At 34.0% G+C, this 24,092-nt stretch overlaps 3 protein-coding genes across 5 annotated transcripts in view; all 3 read right to left on the bottom strand.

The window, feature by feature from the left end:
• LOC123700058 (fatty acid synthase-like) overlaps window positions 1–342 on the bottom strand; it is a 35,841-nt gene extending 35,499 nt beyond the window's left edge. For both annotated transcript variants that reach the window (XM_045647169.1, XM_045647170.1), the window contains exon 1: window positions 291–342. The gene's annotated coding sequence lies outside the window, so the exon portion shown is untranslated. The remainder of the gene's footprint in view (window positions 1–290) is intronic.
• A 2,364-nt stretch (window positions 343–2,706) lies between these two features.
• On the bottom strand, window positions 2,707–15,775 carry LOC123700504 (nose resistant to fluoxetine protein 6-like). Of its 2 annotated transcripts, none has more exons than XM_045647738.1 (13): window positions 15,724–15,775; window positions 10,933–11,072; window positions 9,324–9,648; window positions 9,120–9,231; window positions 8,242–8,326; window positions 7,376–7,542; window positions 6,891–6,969; window positions 6,700–6,803; window positions 5,923–6,093; window positions 5,478–5,628; window positions 3,840–4,026; window positions 3,393–3,532; window positions 2,707–3,286 (listed from the first exon to the last, which is right to left on the bottom strand). In XM_045647738.1, exons 2-13 carry the CDS (start codon window positions 11,053–11,055, stop codon window positions 3,104–3,106), a joined length of 1,827 nt encoding a protein of 608 aa, XP_045503694.1. In that variant the 5' UTR covers window positions 11,056–11,072; window positions 15,724–15,775; the 3' UTR covers window positions 2,707–3,103. The 2 variants fall into 2 exon arrangements, with proteins under 2 accessions (XP_045503694.1, XP_045503693.1); XM_045647737.1 differs by lacking the exon at window positions 15,724–15,775 and adding an exon at window positions 12,321–12,450.
• Window positions 15,776–16,534: 759 nt separating this feature from the next.
• On the bottom strand, window positions 16,535–23,943 carry LOC123700335 (asparagine--tRNA ligase, cytoplasmic). The gene is made up of 10 exons (XM_045647519.1): window positions 23,785–23,943; window positions 23,352–23,699; window positions 22,811–23,031; window positions 22,230–22,348; window positions 21,432–21,605; window positions 20,435–20,563; window positions 19,866–20,010; window positions 19,348–19,452; window positions 18,523–18,733; window positions 16,535–17,241 (listed from the first exon to the last, which is right to left on the bottom strand). Exons 1-10 carry the CDS (start codon window positions 23,810–23,812, stop codon window positions 17,057–17,059), a joined length of 1,665 nt encoding a protein of 554 aa, XP_045503475.1. The 5' UTR covers window positions 23,813–23,943; the 3' UTR covers window positions 16,535–17,056.
• Between the last annotated feature and the right edge of the window lie 149 nt (window positions 23,944–24,092).

Genomic DNA, 24,092 nt, shown 5'->3' with positions numbered 1-24,092 from the left:
TAATTTGCAACAAATAAGTTTAAGTTTTTTTATCAGATAAATATTTTAAGAGATAAAACCATTTCAACCGCTATTTTCAAGACGGCGGCCGTGGTACAAGGGTGGCGACCCCACAATCTCTCTTTTAGCTTCACACTGACCCCCTCACCCCTACACATCAAAAAAATAAAATGGCGTGCTCTAAAAACGCAACCCCAAATGTAACTTTTCAATGGGTTATAATATGCGTTATTTATTTTTTTGTATAGATAAGCTAAGAACAAGTGAAACTGGCTATACTTATATCTTACCAACACTTGAACGGATACTCCTAATACAAAAAAATGTGGAGCACTCCCGAACACAACAACTAGACTGGGAAAAAAATAATTGCAGTTACCATTTATATACCTTAATTAAATCTAAATAATTACGAATAGGTGTGGGGTGACTAAATGGAATTTGAAATGAATTTTATAAATAATTAAGTATTGTTGAACGTTAATATGTACGCTAGTTTCCAAATTGATGCATAAAGAAAATATATTTTGAGAAAGGGGTATAGTCCATGACCAATGGTACATTTTTTGCACTTGATTTCTATTTACTATCAAGCTAATTTTCCGTGAGTAGCTTAATAATGATGAGACAAGCTATTTCCTGCAGAAATTGAAATTTTCTCAATTGTGGTAGCTAACAGAAGAAGTAAGGATATGACGATTTTAGGATTTTTAATATAGATAGATAGATAGATAATACTTTATTGCACACACACAAGATTTACATAAAACACAGAAAAATAACAAACAGATGCAAGTATGTACAAATGGCGGCCTTATCGCTAGGCAGTGATCTCTTCCAGACTACCATTAATTTGAATAAGGAAAACACATTTAAAGGAGGTGGGTGAGCAAAAATTATTGCGTTGGAAAAAAAAAACATTATTACATATATTTATAGCATAAATTATATAAAGTAACAATATAATAAACCAGATAATACATATTATATACCAAAAATAAATAATTATACGAATAACCTGATATAGCGTAGAGGAGAAAAGAAAAGGACAATAGCAATGAAATGGAGTGAGGATTAAGAAAGTGATAGATAGTGTGCCTTGAGGAGGTTTTTGAAACTGCCTAAGGTTTGAGCTTGAATATATTATTTTTCACAGTTTCACGGGACAGTAGACTTGATAAATATAATAAGAAGCTTCTTTGTCAAGACTCAAAGATTCGACCTTAAAATTTTATTTTCAACGCGCCTATAGATGTCTCAATTTACATCAAATTAAGCCGTCGGATCCTGGACTAAAGTTTATTACTTGACTTAATTATAAATTTGAAAACTATGGTTCCAGTTTTATTTAAATATATATTATTTAACTAGCTTTCTACCCGCGTGTACGTTTGTGTGAATAATTAATAATTGTTATTTTGTGATTGTTGACTTTTTTTATTCGTAGTTGTAAATTGAATGATATTTCTAAAAAAAACTACTACCTACGCTTTTACTGCCGCACTGCCTACCTGCACACTATACTACTGTTTCTTATCCTTTTGTATCAATTTTCCTTTTTATATACAGTATACCAGCTAGTAAACATACATACCATCTGCTCGTCGTCTGCTCTAAAAAAATTTTTTTCTCATTTTCCGCTTCTGCCGTTCGATATATTGAATAACTAGCTTACCGCCCGCGGCTTCGCCCGCTTTGTCTAAAACCAATAAATTATATATTAACCCCTTCCTCTTGAATCACTCTATCTATAAAAAAAACCGCATAAAAATCCGTTGCATAGTTTTTAAGATTTAAGCATATAAAGGGACATAGGGACAGAAAAAGCGACTTTGTTTTATACTACCTATTTAGTGATGAACTGATGATATTAAAATCATACATTTACAACCTTATAACTTATTACCATTTATTACATTATGAAATTGCATAGAAATGTTACATTACAAAATTAACGAAATGTTACAATACACAATTAATCAAAACTAAAAAAACACACTTTACTAAGAAAAACTTATGAAATTATTGTATTGTCACAGTTTGGTTTAATCTGTCCGTTGGAAGTGTCCTAATCGTGATATTAATCAACTCTTAATGAGTCGATTATATACAAAATATACAGGTGAAGCTAATTAGCGTGTTAATTGAAAATATGAATACAACATAAAGGTAAGTACTAAGTAGAATAGGTAGTACCTATAACAGGAATAATTGCAAAAATACTATGATGGAATGTTACCAGTATGTTGTAGGTACTGTCTTGTTAATTAGATTTCTATGGTAGGTAGGTACCTAAAAATTGTTACGAATAGGAAACAGAAAAAAAAACAATATTAAAATTAGTGATACATTATATATCATTTGTATTATTAAATCCATTTCTTATTCAATAAATTCACACAATAATTACAGTTTCCTTTGACATAGTAACATCTCCGTCTTATTCTGCCGTAATTTATTAAATAATTCATAATTATACATAGGTTATTTGAAAATAATGAATCAATTTACAAAAATTATACCACATCAATAGAATCGGATACATTGACAGTGTACAATCCTGTTATATTATTCAAGAAGCTTATATCTAATACACTGGAGATTGCACCATGAACGTTGACTTGTCACGGGAAGGTTTGACCTTGAATGACGCCTGGTTGTTTTTTTGGCAAGACCTAACTTGGCAAGTTGGTGTGAAAGGGATGAAGGAACAACCAGTCGTCATTCAAGGTCATACCTTCCCGTGACAAGTCAACGTTCATAGTGCAATCTCCAGTGTATTAGATATAAGCTTCTTGATATTATTACTTCCATGCTTTTTATATCATTCATTTGACTATCATGAATGGAACAAAACAGATCTCATATTTATAGCACTGTCACAGAATACATAATACCTAGTAGCTAAACGCTAGTACTGTTTTGGAACGAAGTTCCTTATCCCAATGTTGTTAAATAATTTAATTATACCTTCTATAATACTTATTTCAAAACGATAGAAACTTCGTTCCAATGTGTTCCACATATGACACATCAGACATTTTTTTTATTTATTAAATTACATTCACTTCACTACTTAATATACAGTTTAATATTCTTAACACTATATCAAAGTGTTCGCTTCCAAAACGTTTTTGTCCTTTAAACTGCTCTTGCTTATTTTCCGATGACTTGTGTCTCTCGCTCTAATCGTATCTATGATTCCCAAGAATGGCGCCTCAACGAAAATGTATAAAACAATTGCCGTTAAAAAAGAGATGAAAACATTGCCAAGGGTTATATCGAACTGAAACAATTAATATAATTATAAAAATACATATTTAAATACTTTATCTAGTTGACGCCCTATAATAAGGTTTTTTTATTAATATTTGAAGAGAAAAATTACTTACTAAATGTATAATGTTGGTCCGTATCATGAGACTGGAACCAGATATCGCTCTGAAAAAGGCTTCGTGACAGAGATAAGCGCAATAGGAAACTCTGCATAATACCGTCCAAACTCGTGCCTCCAAGAATCCGCGGAGAGTACCTGAAAATAGTAAGTATTCATTTTTAATGATTAACAGGGTCTACGTCTAAATCAGTACCCACCATAATATATTTGTAAGGTAATTGAAAAAAAAGAAGTTTAAATAAGTCCCAAATAATGCTTGATTCACATAAAAAGAAAGATATTGATCTGATGTAGGTAATTGGGATTTAATTGTCCCAGATTTTCTACTTCTATAGATACCTACTCAACGATTATCATAATATTACATTTATGGTGCGCACATAATTCTGAACAATATCCTCGTAAAATAGAGCAATAAATAGATCCTAAAAATAAAACTCACCTTCAAATCTGAACACGCATCCAAGTATCAGGACCGCGAAGCACAACCCAAACAACGGCTTCAGCAGTACAGAATACAAGACTCGTATGTATATAGAGAGACGTGGCCCGTCTCTGTATGCGACCATACCAGCCAGAGTGACGGCAAAGGCCACTGGTATAGTTGCGTAGTACAGGAAGAGATACCTCTGAAAATAAATTATCTTTGACTGCGCTGTTGGTAAGATAATCTTCTTCACTACAAAATATAAAACAATGTCGCTGTTTGTCCCTTCCCGTTTATGCTTATATCATTAAAACTACGCAGCTGATTTTTATGAGGTTTATATTAGATAGAGTGATTCTTGAGAAATGTTTTAGTACATAATTTGTTAAGTTTTCTACAAAGCTGGCGAAGTCGCGGGCAGATAGCTAGCTAATAATAATTAAAACGCAAAAGTGACTGACTAATCTATTAACGCACAGTTCCAACTATAGGTAAACCAGAATCTGATGGCAATTAGGGAAATCAAAATTTTGAGTGTGCAACCCTAGGGAAAATGGACTGAACGATCTTGATACTGCTTATTTTTTATTTTGTCCTCAATATCATTAGTCGAACATTACATAAGTGGACAATACTGTACATACGTAAATATTATGTAGGTACATACTTACATGTATACCTAATATACAATTATACATATTACTTTTATACAGGTAATACATATTATCATTATTTACACATACCTACCTATATTTGTATATTCATTACCAGTATCAGTATGCGATGTGAAATTATCGATATAATGATAATGTAGATCAAAACTGCTTATAATTTTTTATAAAATAAAATAAAATAAAGCTATGTTTATTTTCGTAAGTATTAACAGATACAGACATTATAAAATTGACTTGGACAGCTTGGACTTGACGAATAGCCGTATTGGAAACTCCTGTAATAAGTTTTCATAAATTTATATTCTAATCAACAAACAATATTATAGTTACCTACATATAATATTTTTTAATTTAAAGTATCAAAACGGGTAAGTCCAATTTACCAATAAAATCTTCAAAATTGAAAATTGTGATGTGTTTGACCCTTCTTCATCGAATGTTTTTCTATACACATTATAAACAACACCTCTTGCTTGTGATCGCATCGGCTTTTTCGACATTTTCGAAGATTTTTTAGACAAAATCCTAAAAATTATTCATCAACTGCAAAAAAGACAAATAATTTGACAACCAATTTGATAGTTGTCAAATAAGTTGCCACATGAAAATCTTTTATTTCTTAAATATAAATATGCCATCAGATTCTGGTAGACCTATACTGGACCGATCAAGCTGATAGGCATATCATGTAAAAATCCGCAGATGGATTTTGATAATTTCTTCGCCCGAGGAGTTAAAATAGGATATGACAGTTCGTACCTCGAAATTTGTTTTGAGCACGTGGGAAAATCTGCACGCCTTTAAATAATACACAAAGATGTTTGTTTCTTTGATTTAACGCGCTAATTTCAGGAACTATTTTCCAAATTTAAAACTTTAGGCATTTTGCGAAGATAGCGGCTATAACGGTGGGAACAAATAACTAACGAAAATCTTTGGATCACAAACATTAAGACCGTAATTATTAAACAGAACTAACCTTATACTTTTTGATATCAAAGTTGCTATTTTGTAAGTGGTATATAATTAATCCGAGGGCAAGGCCGATGACAAAGCTAGATATGTTTGTGTGCGCGGGCTTGTACACATACACAAATGTTGGGTCAGTGACAAACATTGTTCTTACTGCTCTGAAATAAATTTTTATTTGGTTGGTTAGATTTATCTCTAGGGAATTAGGATAACTGATAAAATAATAATATCAACAAAACAAAATTTATGATCAGGTTGATGCTGAGGCGGATAGTTAGCGGGAGATTGTTTAAAATACAAAAGTATATATATATCTCTCTCTATCTCTATATAGTTAAACTGAAATCATTTGTTTTCCTTTGTCCGTCTCAGATGTTTCATTAGTATTATAAATCATATTTTGATACATAGGTACAATTATTATTGTTTCGACTCTTCATTGATTTACTTACTCAAACGTTAGTACTAGTGTACCATTTAGATCTTGGAAGTACGTATGAAAAGCTGGTGCTATAACTCCAATCACTAACAAGCCAGCCAGAACTATTCTCCTTATCAATCCTTTACATAACACACAGACAATCAAACCGAATATATGTAATTGAAAATCTGCTGCTAAGTACCTGAAATATTGTATAAACGAAATAAAAAAATGGCAAAACAGAAAATCGCATGCGCATTGTTATAAATTTATTTTCGTGTTAATTAGGTTATGAAATCATTAAACTCATTGTATTGTATATTATTGCGTTAAAAATGTTCTAAAACACAAGTCTAGATGCTAACATATTTATCAACTGTTATTCCTCCGTTGTTATTCAAAAAATTAACAAAAACCTAAATTCATAACATCGTTAGGTATTTTAATTCTTATCTTCGTCTGTCAAATTTTTTTATCGAAGAAAAAATACAGAAATAATGAATTTAGTAGTAGGTAAACATGTAACATATTATACAAAATTTTTCAGGTAGGTATATCATAGGGTTCCGTGTCGTCTTAGAGCAGTTCTAGTTCTACTCAGGAAAACGATAAAACTGTATAAAGAGGTCGTCTGGCGCCATCAGTTTCTCATACTGGAATTAGGAATGCTTTCAGACATCGCGGTAACCCCCAGGTAGCAGATACCTTTATCAAACAATTAATCTAGGTGAGAGTGAAATAGGCGAAAAGGAAGTGTGATATGAAAAATTGCTTGCGAACAAAATTCCATGAAATTTTTAGTACTAACCAGGCGTGAGGCATGCACTGGCCGTTATTATAGTAATTGTTTATATAAACGAGATGGGACCACCATGATTGGCGGCAATCGTCCACTGCGTCGTTCACTACTCTCTGAAAAAGAAAATAGTTAATTTCAACTAGACAGAAATTCACTAGAAAATTTGTAGTAAAAATGTCCATAGTATGAATATTAGGTACCTTCCAAAAAGGACCCGATCCAGCGTATCTAAGCCATGTAGAGGTAAATGCTAAAACTACTGCGTATGGTGGTGTCAATCTAGAAACGAACAAAGGAAAATTCGAAGAAATGCAATACACAATGCAGCGTATATTAGGTTTTTTAGGTTATACTAGGTTTCCGACCGCGGCTTCGCCCGCGCAGTCAAAAAAAAACCGCATACTTCCCGTTCCCGTGGGATTTCCGGGATTGCGTCATTTTCCCGGGGAAAAGTAGCCTATGTCCTTTCTCGGGTATCAAAATATCTCCATACCAAATTTCATGAAAATTGGTTTAGGCGTGATTGAGTAACAGACAGAGTAATATTATTTTCAGTTTGAAGCAACCTAGGATACTATAAACCTAGGTATTTTAGTGGATGAAACGATTTTAAATCAACTCCAAAAAATATTCTGAATATTACATAATATCTAGATAATTATGAAATAATTATAAAAAAAATTACCTCAGCCATCGCAAGGCAATTCGTTTCGGTATTTCAAGCCAGTTCAATGTTTTGGTCTCCGCCGCGATTTGCAGATTGTATGCCAGCAATAGTCCCGAAATAACGAAAAATATTTGAACAATAATCGTACCATTGTATAACAATTGATATGCCACATTGTCATGACTCTGTAACAGGGAATTTTCTTGTAGTCTAATAACCAAAATTAGGTCTAAACTGAACCTAAACCACTAAACCGCTAACCGCAGTTCAAAACCTCGTTAGTGATTCAATCAAACGAAGTTTTCATTTTTATTTCAAACTAGCTTTCCGCCTGCGGCTTTGCCTGCTTATTTATTTATTTATCTAACTCTTTAATAGTTATACAGATAGGAAAACCTTAGAACTTAAACATAGAACAGAACTTACTTAAACATAGAACAGAGTACAACTATTTTGGCGGCCTTATCACTTAATAGTGATCTCTTCCAGGCAACCACTGTAAAAGGTAAACAAGCAAAAAGAACTTATTCAAGGGTAAACCGGCATAGTTCCTGATCCTGTAGGATTTCTGGGATAAAACCTATACTATGTCCTGTCTCAAGTTTCAGCCTATTATCGTACCAAATTTTATCTAAATCGGCGTGAAGAGACGGATCGACAGATAGACAGACAGAGTGACTATCGCATTTATAATATTAGTAAGGATAAAACAAAAAGTCTTAACAAAACATCGCGTCGCCATAAAATTTGTGGTCAAGTTGTAATGAATAAAAGCACTTTTACTTTTCAAATTAAAGAACTTTGTGATGGCTGACTGTTACTAAAATTTAATTAACATAATAATACAAATATTATCTAGTAAGAAACGCACCACTCTAACTTACCAATTCCAAAAAGGGTACATTCTGACAAAATATCACCAATGGTAATATTGAATGTCCAACAATAACCAGAGATATTGTTAATGTTCTGTGAAATTATTTGTGTATATATTATTTAATATGTACTTAAATAAATAAATAATTATAAAATATTTACAAAAGTAATCTATAATTCTACGAGAACTTGAGAAAATCTGTACTTATTCAAAAGAAAATTATCAAACACAAATGAGACATTGATTATAATTATCTACTGCAGAATATAATTATATATGAAAAACAAATTATTAATAAATATTTACATTTTTACAGTACTTATTATTCGACCTTGTAAAAAAATGGCATTCGTTGTTCTTACGCCGTTAGTACACCGACGCATTCGCGAGCGGCAGCGAAACAACGAAAAATCTGTCAGTAGTATGGCAGGTTTTCGCATATGATATGTCTCACTCTAGCACATAGATAGATGAAATACGTTGCGTCCTTGTCAGTATTGTTTCGCAAGGAACTGCGAAATGGCCATTACACAGACGCATTGCGAAAAAGTTGCGAAAACATTGCTGTTTACTAACGTACCGCAGATATTTCGGTACGCAGTATCTAGTTTCGCAGAGATTCGCTGCCGCACGCGAATGCGTCGGTGTACTAACGGCGTTACATGAATAAATACATATTTACGTTAATTTATGTAATTTATAATTCTGCATATAAAATTATGTATCTGCTTATTTGGTCATCATACGTAGGTACTACTAACTTATATTATAGTTGCAAGCTAAACAATAAACAACAAAATTCGCCGCATGTAAAGTTATAACTCAAACAATTAAAATAAATGATGTTTTGGAAAAAATGTGTTTAAAGAGACAAATAAAACTTACTTCAATACATCCAAACATCTAAGTCTGTTCTGCCGAGAGTCTGGCCTGTCGCGGATATTGACTAGTTTTGAACAATTTCTTGCTAATGAAAAGTTAATAAGATATTTATTACCTGTAAGTAAACAACTCTATTTTATAATGATTTTTCAAAACGATCAAACCTTTTAAAAGCCAAGTAAAATAATAATTCATTTATTGAATTACCATGTTTTTCGTTACGCCTTACATAAAGAAAATCGTAAAAGCTTGCTATTACGTTGATCATTATTATCGATAAAACCACAACAACAACTGCTATATCTCCACCGTCAATTACCATTTCTTCGTTAGATTTCGTGCATTGAAAGTTATCAAATACTTTGGCCTTTAGTTTGTATTCGTTCCATAATGACTCGTTGAGGCATCCCTCAAGGCTCTTCTTTGTGCCCACTGCTTTATCTTTTATATAACTTCGACATGACTGCGTTAAACATATTCCGTAATATGGTTTTGTATGGTTGAAATGGCGATCACTGTTTTCTGAGTACTCCTGAAATACATTATAAAAATATTAATTATAAAAAGCAAGTAAGACTAAATTTCGCTTGCTGGTTAGTAACCGAAATAAATATGGACGTCGTGGTTTCATTGAATTATTACCATTTTAATCGTCGAAATGACAGATCAATGAATTATGAAATGCTAATATGAAATGTTACACAATTTTTATGAATAATTAATTTTGGTTCTTAGTATTTTTATTAATTAATGTTAGTAAAATTAATAACTTCGTTTAAAGGGAGTTTATCTAGTACTACATAACAATTTTAAAAATACTATCGCCGATAGAAAATTATCTATATTACTCGTGTAGAAAGCTTGCGATTTTTGTTCGGACATACCGGCCCGGCGGCCGAATACAGGAATATATAAATCTATAATAATAATTATTATGTCATAAAATAAATAATCATTCACCTATTTTGAATATTTCGTGTACATATTTTGCATTGATTTCGATATATGAATACAATTGGAAGATGTTATATAGCTTTCCGGTAAAAAATAAATAAAAATTGTGAACCTGCTTGAAATAATAACAAATACATAGATAAAATTGTAAGAATTAACTGATGAGAAATATCAATAAATAGACAGACGAATACAGAGGAAAACAGTGGTGGCTCAGTGGTGAGACCTCGGACTTCGAATCGATAAGTCCGTGGTTCGAGACCAGGCGAGCGCGCAGGAAATAAATTGATTTTTCAATTTATCTGCGCATGTTGTAACATCACCACTGCTCGAACGGTGAAGGAAAACATCGTGAGGAAACCGACATGTCGAAGAATTAAAAAAAAAAAAAGTTCGACGACATGTGTCATCCGCCAACCCGCACTTGGCCAGCGTGGTGGATTATGGCCTGTACCCTCATAGGAGGCCCGTGTCCCAGCAGTGGGAACGTATATGGGCTGATGATGATGATGATGAGACAGACGAATACTCTTACTACTATTAAGGCAAATATTTTTAATGAATGTTTATAGGCCGGAAAATACTGACACAAAATTTTGGGTCATTTGTAACAGGATGGCGGTTCTACAGGGGTCTTCGTACGCAATGACCTTAGGCAATGACAAAGAGAAAAATGATGGTCAGAACGCTGGTAACGGGGGACTAGTCGCGTGAGCGTTAGTCGAACGGTAATAATAGAGTAGAATAGAAGAGTAGTCGTCGGATAAGATTATTAAGTATTTAAGATTTGTATTTTTTTTTTCCTTATTTTGTATCTGTATTCGGTTACTTTTTAGGTTGTTTCTTAAGACAAAATTCTCACCTGAATCATTGTCAGAAGGTCACTTGGTACATCAGACACTAGAGCGAATTCCACAGCACAATAAATACCATCAGGTTCATTTAAACATTTATCATAATTATCTAATTGAAATTGTGGTGGCATACGGTTGTATTCCGTTACTGAAAGAAAGATTTTCTCGTAGTACACCTACATTTATAAACCTTTTGGGATTTTCTACTGCAATGCTAATTTTACGTTAGTAGGTAGCTTTTGAAGAAGCGTCCAACTTTCTCTCTTATAAAATGTTCAATTTTGGTGGCTAACGAGAAGGAGCTGACAGACAAGACGAAATTATTTATTGGTAATATAAAATTTCTAGGTTTTCTAAATTTAATAGGTACATATTAATATACACTTTTACCTTTGTTCATAGTATTATGGTCAAATCATACATAAATAATAAAAATAAAGAAATAGTTGCTGAATTTATTTTCCAAACTCAAACTCACACTCAAAAACTTTTTTATTCACATAAACTTTTATAAATATTCTCCAATCATTTCCTAAATCGTTTTTTTTTTGTTTAATAAAAGTAACTAATATTTAGAATAGTAAGTAATGGAATTATTTTGATTAAGATAAGATACAACACTTGATTACCTACTATCCTTGACTCTTACAAGGTACCTAAGCATAATTAGGTATAGTAGGTAGGTAGCTATTGAGCAATAAAACATAATTATAGTTCTCTGTATACAAACAGTTACGTATTAAATCTATACTAATATTATAAAGCTTGTTTGTTTGTGTTTTGAACGCGCTAATCTCAGGAACCACTGGGCCGATTTGAAAAATTCTTATGAGTATAATAGTACTCACTTCAGAGCGTGTAAAACCTTAGCTATCGACGTAATGAAAAAATGTTGTATATAAAAAGTTTTCCTCGAAAAACAATCTACAAAAATGGTCTGGTATCATTTCTTCGTAAAATGATAAAAAAGTATTGAAAATATATAAAATACTTAGCTCTAATTTTTGAACATTTTCGCTTATAACTTTTTTATGTATAAGTAGTTCTACGACAAAATTTGTTGCTGCTGACCAAGAGAAGTTAATTTGCAACAAATAATGTTAACATTTTTTATCAGATAAATAGTTTAAGAGATATTTTTATCGTAAAAACCATTTCAACCGCTATTTTCAAGATGGCGGCCGTGGGACAAGTGTTGCGACCCCACAAACTTGGTGTTAGCTTAACTCTGACCCCCCCCCCCCTACACATCAAAAAAATAAAATTGAGTCCACTAAAAAACGCAAGGTTAGGCCTAAAAAATTTAACATTGCAATGGACTAATAAGGTACGGCCTGCTATAAGTTATTGTTTATTGTTTGTTTTTCTTTTTTAAATTTTATAATCCAATACTCACGATTTAACCTATAGATAACAGCATAGCTGCTATGCAAAATTCCAATTAATATTATAATCACTACCTTCATGGCACTAAATAAAATTCACTAAAGCCTTAAAAATACTACAATTTACAACTTGTATCCGCCTGCAAGGTCTGCTATCAACTAAAAGTGGGTTTCTCGTTATATTACGAGACATATTAAGTTCATTGCCAAAGACTTAAAAAATTGTTATAATTATATGTATATTTTTTTAGATATTACACTTTACATACTTAACATCATATTTCAGATATTTTTTTTTTTTCTCAAGTCAATGCCGAAGGACGACGGTATGAGGACGGTTCAAGAATCGATAATCTGTACTTAGTAGTTCCGTACCTATCCTTAGTTCCATACCAATATTACAAAATATGCTATGGTTTGTTTGAGCAATATGATTTTTGTGTCCGATAGTGAGAAGGCTAGAGTCATATAGACTACTTTTTAACGCGGTGAAAAATCTCGTTCCCATATTAATTCTTTTCACATGTACCCAAGTCTAGTGTAGTTATAGATTATTATCGGTGGCAGGTAGTACCTAACGCAAGTTTAATACCCTTTTAATCACTACCTAGTTACTTTTTTTTTATAGTCGGGAAATTTTCCAAAGATACCCACGGCCCCCGGGGAAGGAGCCGAGGGTTATGTCGGATTCACGACTAAAAGTTAAAACCCCACTGTGTTCCGTCGAACCGCGCAGTTTAAGCCAAGGCCGCGAGTAGGTACTCTTGGAAATCGTCCACGACCAATCACTACCTAAGTACCTACATGTATTTTTTTATATTTAAAATATACACTAATAAATTAATAATACATTATAATATGTTAATTATTGAAGGTACAAATTACAAGACAGTAAGATAGCAAACAAAACAAATCACTTAATTCGTCATAAAGGAAAACTACGCGATGAAAAAGGTTTATTTTTCTATTGTAGTTACTGATTAGTAAAAATATGTATGTACTTAATAGTTAATACAAATGAATAATTATGTAACAGTTAATGCATTTCCTACAATAACATAATGATCTAAGACAATAACAGTATTTAAAATTAAAATTGTTTAAATAAATTATTATTCGTCGTGAAATAATTACATATAATTTATTTTTTGGGTGTTTATTTTTTAATATCGTGAGGATTTTATCAGGCACCGGATTGTCCCGAGTGCGGAAAATTGTTACTTATTTTTTATTGGAACCGGTCTAGCATGCGTGCCATTTTCGCCATGCACAAAATGTTCTCGACCCTCTCAAAAATTGCAAAAATTAGTTAACATGCAATATATGTAATAATAACTATACTTAGTAGTTAATGGTTTTTTATTTTTCTAAATATTAAATATTTTAATTTTGATAGTGGCAATTCTGCGTCTTAAATGTAAAATTAAATGAACTATAATATCCAAATACACATGTCGTGGTCATATCGTAGATTTGATCATTTCATGATATGAGTGGCCATTTCACGAAATGGTCGCATATCGTGAAATGGCCAATTTAGTTTGGCCACATCATGATGTGGTTTGGGCAGATCAATGATAAGAAATCGTTTCACGATATGACCAATTAACGCACGGTTTTTTCATGAAATGATCAAAATTATTTGATCATATCGTAAAATAGTTACATTAATCGTTGGAAGAGGCGCTGCAAGCTCTGTGTTTATGTGATAAGATGACGGCCGCTGGCGAAAATTAAATTATTCGCAGTTAAAAACTTCATAATTCGTTTAATAACAATATTATGAAGAAAGTCATAGCAAAGAATTTACGACGAAGAGGTACGAGTACTATGGAAAATGTGGATATCTTATATGTATTTAAGAAAAAATGCGACTTAAATAAAATAATTTAAGAAACTACTACTATATTATTATTGTAATTGTTTGTTTTTTAAAAAGCGATCCGCTTCTGGCACTCGCCGGCCGCTGCCGCGGCACTAACTTAAATGACATTAAACAAGTTTTTAGAATATAGGGTTGATGTACCACTAGTTGACCATTTAAGCGGTTTTATCTTTAGCTATATATAAAAAACGGGTTATTTGTTTTACGTTCAATGTTATTTTTGGGACACAGATAATTGAATAGTCACTGCAACTATTGTTCTTAGTATCAATTTGATAACCTTTAAAGGTTTTATGAAAACTACTCTGAAAGTTACTTCTGCTAAAAATACCATTACCTGACCACTGATCACCAATATCTGACCATCATTGCTCTAAAAGTTGACCATTTTCAAAATGGACAAAATGTCCTTCTTCGAACATTAGTTTTGTTTAATAAATAAAAAAAGTCTGTATTTAAATTGAAGTTTTTTTTATTAAATGTTATAAATCATTCTTACAATACTGTTATTAATCCTTAATGACTATACCAACGTACCATACAATCTTTTCTTCTTTCTCTTTTTCCTTCGACACCCAGTAGTCTTGCCATTTCTTGGAAGTTGTAGCAAAGGGCAAGCGTTCAGTCTTCTTTTTTAACGGAGAATCAGAAGGCCATATTAAATGTTTGCCAAAAGCTGGGCTTATTTGCTGTTGCTTTTTAGTTATTAAATCTACTAATTTGGGCGAAGGAGGTTCAAGGAAATGGCTGACTGAAGTTGATGTTGATTCGAGATGCATTGTTGGTGTTGGAATAGGACCTAGACGGCTTATATGGTTTGTTAAATTAGGTATAAGCACAAAACAAAGCAAATCTTTCTTAGCAAAATATAAAGAACCAAGAGCTGACCATACTGGTCAACAATAGGCGAAAAATTGGTTTCGTTGCTCCAAAAGGCCGCCAAAAATCATGAAAAACTGTTCATGCCAAAAATGAAGCCGAAAGTCTATAACAGAATGGTTCAACATTATGCCTATAACAAGACATATAAAGAGTAATCGATTGCATTCAAGATAAATTAAGATTTCCCAATCAACTCCCGATAAAAAACTCTTAGTAAAAAATGTGATTACATACGGGGCACCTACTTAATAACATCTTCGTGTTGAAAAAATGTCAATATTTCTGACCAATGGCACCAAGGTTTGTTTTTATTTTATAGATGATGTTGCTTTATAGAAAAAACAATAAACTATCATCCGGGGCTGCCGTATTTTCTTAATTGGCGCGTATATTTGAATTTTGGTCATGTATTGGTGCTTGGTCAGCTAGTGGTACATTGACCCTAGTTATTCTGAAATTTTTCAATATTTTATGGACTCTTTATATTTTATACGATCTGGCCAAATGTGGATGACCAAATCGTGAAACGTTGACGATTTAACGATCTGATCAAACTATGTTGGCCATTTCACGATATGCGACCATTTCGTGAAATGGCCACTCATATCATGAAATGATCAAATCTACGATATGACCACGACACATACATGGCTTATATTATTAGCAATGTCGCGCAGGTCGCTAGGCCGGCAATATCAGCCTGCGTTTGTTCTCCACGCATTACTGTGTTACTACGTTAGTACTATTCTGTGGCATTACAATAAATACCTACTTGTTTGACTAAAGGCACTTGCGAATACCTACTACGTGCGTTACGAAATAAGCACAATATTAAAACACAATGAGAAATAATCATTTTTAAGCTATTGCATAGCTTCTATCGCGGGCTGTGTCGCGGGCCTTGAGCGCGGGGACAAATCGAGAAATTCCGTAACGAAAAAACCTCACGCTCCCCACTCCGACGGGCGGAGGTGTGGCTTGAAGGCATGCTATGCAATAGCTTTATCGCGGCAGTCCCCGAGTGCCACACGTCTTTTTTTTATTATAAAATTCATTACGGTCTACATTACTGGAGGAAATACTGGAGAAAGCAAAAGTCTATTGTAAATTTCCACCCTGTATAATAGACAAAATGGACTTTATGACTTGCTGTTCAAACTTCAATGCCTATTAAAATTTAATTGACGTGTATGAATGCTGCATCTAATTATTATTTTTTATAGCATCGACCTTAACCTTGTTGCCCAAACAGGTTAGGTATTTGTTTTTATATATTTACATAATGACATGTTATACTGAATGATTTTAATCATAGATTTTAATTTTTAATATACTTAACTCTATTATAATATCTCTTTAGTTATAATGTACTTGCTATTGTCTATTCTTTGCATAAAGATGGGTAAAATCATTGGGTAAAAGCCACAAGCAATGGGTAAGAGTAAATAAAACACAATATAAAACAAATTATTTATTAAAAACACTTCAAAGAGCACTTCTTTCCTGTAGCTAAATCATACACAATTCTTTTTATTTTCAATAAATGATAAATAAATGCATGAAGTAATGCATATTTTTCTAAATTATGGAAAAATTCAACATTACATAATATGCTTAGGTATTGTTCGTGTCTATGTATGTGATCTTTTTAACACGGGAATTCTCAAAAGCAATGCAAATAAAGCATAAAGCGATACAGAAATGTAATGTTCTGTCTACATAACATAAAAATTTTCCCGCTTTACAGCTGACAGTTAAATAATGCTGCGTATACACGATCAATGAAGATCTGATAAAAATCAAGAAGCTTACATGATAAAAATAAACTCCAAACAAAATTCCCAATAATAGACTAACGATGACAAAAGTAGTAAGCATAGACAATTTTGGTTTATTTATTTTTAACTTTTTTATTGATAGCTTGACAAGTAATACGCATAGACAATTTTGATTCGTTTATTTTTATTTATTTTTTTTTTTTTAAGGCGTGCACCGCTCCAAGAAGCGTGGGTACAGGCACACGTCACGGATGTGGTATCTGTTGAGCAACCAGCACAGGAATCGTTCGAGGCCGAGCCCGTACCCGCCGTGGGGGACTGCGCCGAAGCGACGCTGGTCCGTGTACCAGTAGTAGGGCGCCGGGTCGATGCCTTCGCGTTTGTAGCCTGAAAATACATTTAGTTTTAGAAATTTAAACTCTATTTCAAATATTAATTCATTCAACTAGTCATTTTGAATCATCAGAATACATACAAATATTATAAATGCGAAAGTAACTCTGTCAGTCTGTCAGTTACTCAATCACGCCTAAAACTACTGAACCAATTTGCATGAAATTTGGTATGGAGATATTTTGATACCCGAGAAAGGACATAGGCTACCTTTTATTGCGAAATATGTACCACGGGGGAAGCCGGGGCGGACAACTAGTAGATTATAATATTGCATCGGTTTGTATAGAAATACCAAATTCTTTTATATTTCATAGAAATAGAACTGCTTCATGCAATTTCTCTGAAAATTGGCTATCCATATCTGTCCTCTTTTTTATTAAAGAAACCAGAATTTCCTTATTTCCATTTTTATAGCAGCACTTGTTATGTCAATTGATGAAATCTTTAACCACAATATACGCAGTTAACACCCCCATAATATAATATGATCATGAAATAATCTATACATATAATAAATCTGTAGAAGGGTCAATTCTGTATATTGAAAATATTGAAAACATAAATAGCAGGGGGTGTTACTGGATCGATACCAAACCCAAATATGTGATATCGGCCTGTCTGTCTGTCTGTATGTGAAGGCATCACATGAAAACTAACGATTCGATTTCGATGAAACTTGGTATAATCACACCCCGGACACTCCATACAAAATTATCGTTTTGACAGTCACACTGTAAAAACTGCAAATGTGTGTGTTAACGCTTTATGTTTGGCACATTTGTGACTAGCGTAAAAAAAAATTCGCGTTTTTCTGGTGAAATACATCCGTAAACAGCACAATATCTAACCATTTTCTTCGAAAAACGATAATCACAAATCCAAAATAATAAAATTACTATATGTCAATTTGATTAATGTTGTCAATCTTCGTTGCAGGAAAATACGGACCATTTTTAGGCTGATCGTGCGGGGTGAGGTAAGTGTTTAATTTTGGCGGGAGGCGGAGAGTGTCCTTTCTGTAGCGTTTAGCTACTATTATGTATTCTGTGGTATAATTATACCTTATTATCCTGGGCATAAAATAGGATACTTTTTATCCCAGAAAAATACGTAAAAAAATATGTAGAGTACTTACATTTTCTTAATTTTTATGAAAAAGCTAGTGTTAAATATAGTTCAAATATGTCCATTAAAAGTGAGTCTAATTCAATTTTAAAGGAGGCAGTTACAGTCGGTAATATAAGCGTGTTACATAGCCCACAAACTACCCACCTTCCATAAGCTGATCATAGTCCCATATCCTCATAGATCCCCCCACAATCTCCCCCACTCCCGGCATCAGGACATCCACAGACTCCGTCAAACGCTTGTCATCTTCACACCGTGGCATGTAGAACGATTTGATTTCAGCGGGGAACTTGCATAAGAGAATGGGTTCGCCGATCGCGTCCGTCATTTTGCGTTCCGGCATTTCGGGTATGTCCTGGATAAGTAGTTATGGTTGAATTACATGATAATGTACTACAGATAATGGTATTAATCTCTTCACTTTTCTCTGTATTTTTTGACATTTTCTAAAAATGAATCCTAGTTAGATCAATTTATTGGTCCATTTGAATACTAAATAATTGATATAATTAGCATTTGAGCTGTTTTGTAAGATTCGAATTATTATATAAATTAATACAAGATCTGCTTGTTTGAAATAATAGATAAATAAAACGTCCAATCCAATTTGCAAAATGAGCCATCTAACTTCTTCAATTCATGCACATTTTTAGTGTACTTACAAATATTGAAAAAGACAGACAAGAATATTTAATAATCTTTTTGCTTCTATTACTAAAATAAAGCCCAGCTTGTTTTTTTCTTTCTCCTAATATATTGGACAATTATAATTATATTACTATATAAAAATCAATGCCACTTTTCGTTGTAATTCCATAACTCGAGAACGGCTGAACCGATTTCGATAATTCTTTTTTTATTATATTCCTTGAAGTACGAGGATGGTTCTTATGTAGAGAAAACGTTAATATGTACCACGGGCGAAGCCGGGGCGGACCGCTAGTATTACTATAAGGTAAAGTGACATACATCTCCAAACTCGTAGAAGGATCCATCTTCCTTAGTGATGTTGTTCTCTTTAAGATACTCCAAAGCTTCCGTGTACGCCATGCGCTTGAACGGCTTAGTTGGTTTCTGGAAAACATGTCATGTTATTAACTTTGCACCATATTCTATTAAATCTGCACCATTTACATATATTACAATAATATGTATTATATGAAAAACACACATGTAATTTCACTGCAATTAAAAATTTTGTATGTCTCCAAATCTTCGTTCACACGAAAGTTGGAAATTTATCCTTACATGAAAAATAAAAATATAATTTATTATTAATAATCCCCCGGAATCACAGACACAATAGAAAATCTATTGTGTCGTGGTGAGATCGGGCCGCTCGGGGCTCAATGGGTTAAATAGGTAATATTTTTATATTGAAATGTATTATTACTTATTTATTATATAAAAAATCAAAATTGATTACCATCATTTTAATTAGGGTATTAAACTGAAAGTAATTGACGGATAAAGAAATAGAATCTCACCTTAAAGTCCGGATTCAGCTCGTACACCAGCTGACCTTCAGGCGAAGCCAACACTCGGTCCACCACATCCACCACCAGATCCTCGATCCTGTTCAGCAGATCTTCGAACGTGATGAACGGGAACTCGGCTTCCACGTGACTGTACCTGAAGATCGGCAGAAGAGTTTTTTTTAGTTATTTAGTAACACTAGGTGACATTGTTGGTACCTTAACTACATCGGTTTTCGCATCATACTAAATGCAATCTTTTTCTATATTTTAGTATTTGCTTATTGTAAACTTTACTTCAGTTGTGAACACTGCACATAATTTATTATCTGTCCATCTTATTAATCATTCCAAAAGAATGTTACTTTTCTAGATCGTACCGGCTTCAAACAAACTAAACAAAGATACACTCAATAAGGTCTTCCCAATGCATATTTTTTTAGTTAACCTGTCAAATAATTTTTGAGTTAAACTGTAACAAACAACCAAACCAAATTAAATGTTTTTTCTTCCTTTCTTTCATCTTTGAAACAAATTCATTTCCCTTTATTATACAATTTTAGTATAAAATGTATACACACTCAGCAAGATGTCGCCTGGTGCGCGACTGTTCCGCGCGGTACGACTGCGCGATGCAGTACACGTCGCCGAGCGTCGCCAGACACGTCTCCAGATAGAGCTGCGAACTTTGCGTCAGGTACGCTTGCTCGCTGGAAGGGAAAACAATTTATTAGATTTGACATAATATTTGGATTTATACATTTAAATAAAAATAATGAAATTGAGAAATAATTTCATTGAATTGTTGTTGTAAGATGTGTTTAATTTTTGGGTTTTTTAAATTTTTGTTACTTACTACTTTTTAGCTTCTATCAATAAATCCCGAAAGATAGAAGAGATAGGATAGAATTCTTTTGAATTTATGCAAAATATCTGCATGATGTATGTAAGTTATAAATTAGTTTTATTTTGACATTTCGGTAAATATAAAGCAGCGGCACCTCGGTTTAGCCGCGCGGTGTGACGTCCCCGTCCCCCCCCCCCCCCGCCCACTCACCCGAAGTAGCTGAACTTGAAGAGCGTGCTGCCGCCCTCGCACTGCGTCTGCACGAGCGTGGGCGGCGTCACCTCGGTGTAGCCGCGCGGTGTGACGTCACTGTATAACTACACCCCCCCCCCCCACTCACCCGAAGTAGCTGAACTTGAAGAGCGTGCTGCCGCCCTCGCACTGCGTCTGCACGAGCGTGGGCGGCGTCACCTCGGTGTAGCCGCGCGGTGTGACGTCACTGTATAACTACCCCCCCCCCCCCCCACTCACCCGAAGTAGCTGAACTTGAAGAGCGTGCTGCCGCCCTCGCACTGCGTCTGCACGAGCGTGGGCGGCGTCACCTCGGTGTAGCCGCGCGGTGTGACGTCACTGTATAACTACCCCCCCCCCCCCCACTCACCCGAAGTAGCTGAACTTGAAGAGCGTGCTGCCGCCCTCGCACTGCGTCTGCACGAGCGGGGGCGGCGTCACCTCGGTGTAGCCGCGCGGTGTGACGTCACTGTATAACTACACCCCCCCCCCCCACTCACCCGAAGTAGCTGAACTTGAAGAGCGTGCTGCCGCCCTCGCACTGCGTCTGCACGAGCGTGGGCGGCGTCACCTCGGTGTAGCCGCGCGCAGCGAAGTGCTCGCGGAACGCACGAGTCACCGCGGCGCGAGCACGTAGCACTTTCGACGTGTTCTCCCCACGGATCATTATGTGCCTACACGAAAATTAAAATGTTTTAAAAGCCGGTAAATTATCGCCAAGACATTACACAAAACAATTCAAAATTTACCTAGCAAAACTTTCATCATGCTGGATGAGAACGACATAATACGCTAAAAGGTTAAATGCATTTCACCTAACCTTCTTAATTTTTCTTTTGAGATTGGTTACGAATTACATATTGCACTACGAATTTTATAATGCATCTAACAGCATTTGATTATTGATACATTGGTTACAACTGCCATATTACACAAAAGATGTTTAAATACAAAACTAGGATATAATTCGTTAGATTAGGCCAAAAGATTGTGTTGATAATTAAAATTGTACTTAATTTCATAGTTTTTTTCACATATACATTCATTCAAGTATTAGGTACCTTAACAATGAAGAAGATAAATAAAGTGTTGGTATTGTATTTAAACAACTGTTCATAAATGACCTTCAATGGGGAAAAGAAGTAAAATTAAATGATCTGAAGAGAAATATAATTGTGGCTATTAATTTATCTTAGTCGATATAATATGCATCTTTATTTGTTCCTAAAATTAAACACAAATAAATAAATGCCACAGTTAAAAATTATCAGCACGGAATATAAGTCAAATTAAGTCACCTGTTATCCAGCTGAACATCAGGATGCGCCTCCTCATTGAGGATAGCATCAGCTCCACCGGGGGGTGCAAGACCAATCAACTCCCAGTAGTCTACTGTCAATTCATGACCTCCTGGTGCCTTGAATGATTAATAATTTGAATTTCAGGCTTAACACCCTTAGTACACCGACGCATTCGCGTGCGGCAGCGAAACAACGAAAAAACTGTCAGTAGTATGGCAGGTTTTCGCATATGATATATCTCACTCTAGCACATAGATAGATGGAATAGTTGCGTCCTTGTCAGTATTGTTTCGCAAGGTACTGTGAAATGGCCATTACACAGACGCTTAAGTTTCGCTAGTCCCGTATTAAATGCAATTGGACACCTATAACTATCAAAATCTTACAAATTAAAGTTAAAAAATGAATAATATAATTTTATTGTTTTCCTGTTAAAAGTCAAAAGGGACAAACATTGACTGAATTTTATAATTTGGAACTTTGACTTTCATAGAAGTGGCAGAGAAAATAATAACTAAAAAAATCAACATTGAAACAACCTATTATTCCTAACCAAATATTATACAGAAGATACTTACAGTTTTGCCCTCAGGCACCGCTTCCAATGACCCATACAAAACAACAGAAGACTCAGTTGAAAGTACCAGGGCATTATAAGTCTGGCAGAGTAGGCCATGCAGCACACACTGCAAATAGCCGGTACCATCACGCAGGGTTAGGAAGGTGAGCGACTTGCCTTGCCTCCTCAGTCTATGCACCCAGCCTTTGACGCATATTCTCTTGCCGCGGTAATCTTTTGCTGCAAAATTTATTTATATTAGTACCCAATATGAGACTAGAAAGTGTGGTATGTTTTTTTTTTAATTAGAGCAGTAGCCTTTCGTTTATTTAAAGTTACTTAAGATTTACCCAATTACACTTCAAAATAGTATTGAATACATTATAGCTATAACTATTATGTATTGATAACAATAACTGCAATAGTGCAATTTGTTGACATTGATAATGATGCAAGAATTAAAGCTATGACATCACTAATAGATTTATTTGAGATGCTATTTTCATATAGTTTAATTTTTTTTAGACAGATGTTAAAATTGATGAAATAAATATACTAACTTGTATTTATTCTAACTGAAACAGCTTCAGGAAGGCTTGGATCTTGTTGAATGACAATTTTTTTAGCTTCATCAAGGTTTTGTTGCCTTTTGTCACTGCTTTCCTCTTCAGCCTTTGCTTTATCAGCTGCTTTGTAGTTCTCTCTCACCCAAATTTTCTGTACCTTCTTTAATTGTGACTTAGCAGCAACGTCATACGTTTTACCTTCATCTTTTGAATCTACATAAATCGTAGGAAAAGGCTCTTTTCCGGCGTGGCGCATTGCCTGCAATATTGTTTTATATGGACTTTCTTCAGATCCATCGCCAGTCTCGTCGTTTCCCCTTTTCTCCGATGTGTATATGGCCTCTAAAAATTCAATAGAATGCATATAATATACCGCAGTATGGTTAAATTTGCAAAAATAGGTTAACGTGAAATAAAATTTACTTGCCTAGAGACAATTTTTCTAAATCCGGCATTATGAAATTGTTAACAAGAACAATTTAAACACAAGCCTAATTATACTTTGTTCTTATTAACAAAAATTAAAATATATTCAATGAATATGATCGCCACACAGTTCAACGTAGCATATCGCCGCACCTCCACATATGACAATTTTTTGACAATTGACATAACATGTCAAATTATGACACATGACATTTTTTTATTGTTGTGCACAGAGAATAAATTATTATTATTTTTTCTTTTTTTACAACAATAATCGTGAATCATGAGGTGATTTTGGGTGAATTTATG

Source organism: Colias croceus, chromosome 19 (assembly GCF_905220415.1).
Source record: "Colias croceus chromosome 19, ilColCroc2.1".
Taxonomy (NCBI): domain Eukaryota; kingdom Metazoa; phylum Arthropoda; class Insecta; order Lepidoptera; family Pieridae; genus Colias; species Colias croceus.
This window is presented reverse-complemented; position numbering and strand designations above follow the sequence as displayed.

Excerpts from the sequence above, each read along its gene's own strand:
- LOC123700504 (XM_045647737.1), bottom strand. The coding sequence starts at position 12,390 with ATGAAGGTAGTGATTATAATATTAATTGGAATTTTGCATAGCAGCTAT. Across the intron at positions 11,073-12,320 it reads TGTTATCTATAGGTTAAATC|TAACGGAATACAACCGTATG; the intron begins GTGAGTATTGGA and ends TCTTTCTTTCAG. Across the intron at positions 6,804-6,890 it reads GATCGGGTCCTTTTTGGAAG|AGAGTAGTGAACGACGCAGT; the intron begins GTACCTAATATT and ends TTTCTTTTTCAG.
- LOC123700335 (XM_045647519.1), bottom strand. The coding sequence starts at position 23,812 with ATGCCGGATTTAGAAAAATTGTCTCTAG. Across the intron at positions 20,564-21,431 it reads TTCAAGTTCAGCTACTTCGG|CGAGCAAGCGTACCTGACGC; the intron begins GTGAGTGGGGGG and ends TTTCCCTTCCAG. Across the intron at positions 20,011-20,434 it reads ACCAGGCGACATCTTGCTGA|GTACAGTCACGTGGAAGCCG; the intron begins GTGTGTATACAT and ends GCCGATCTTCAG.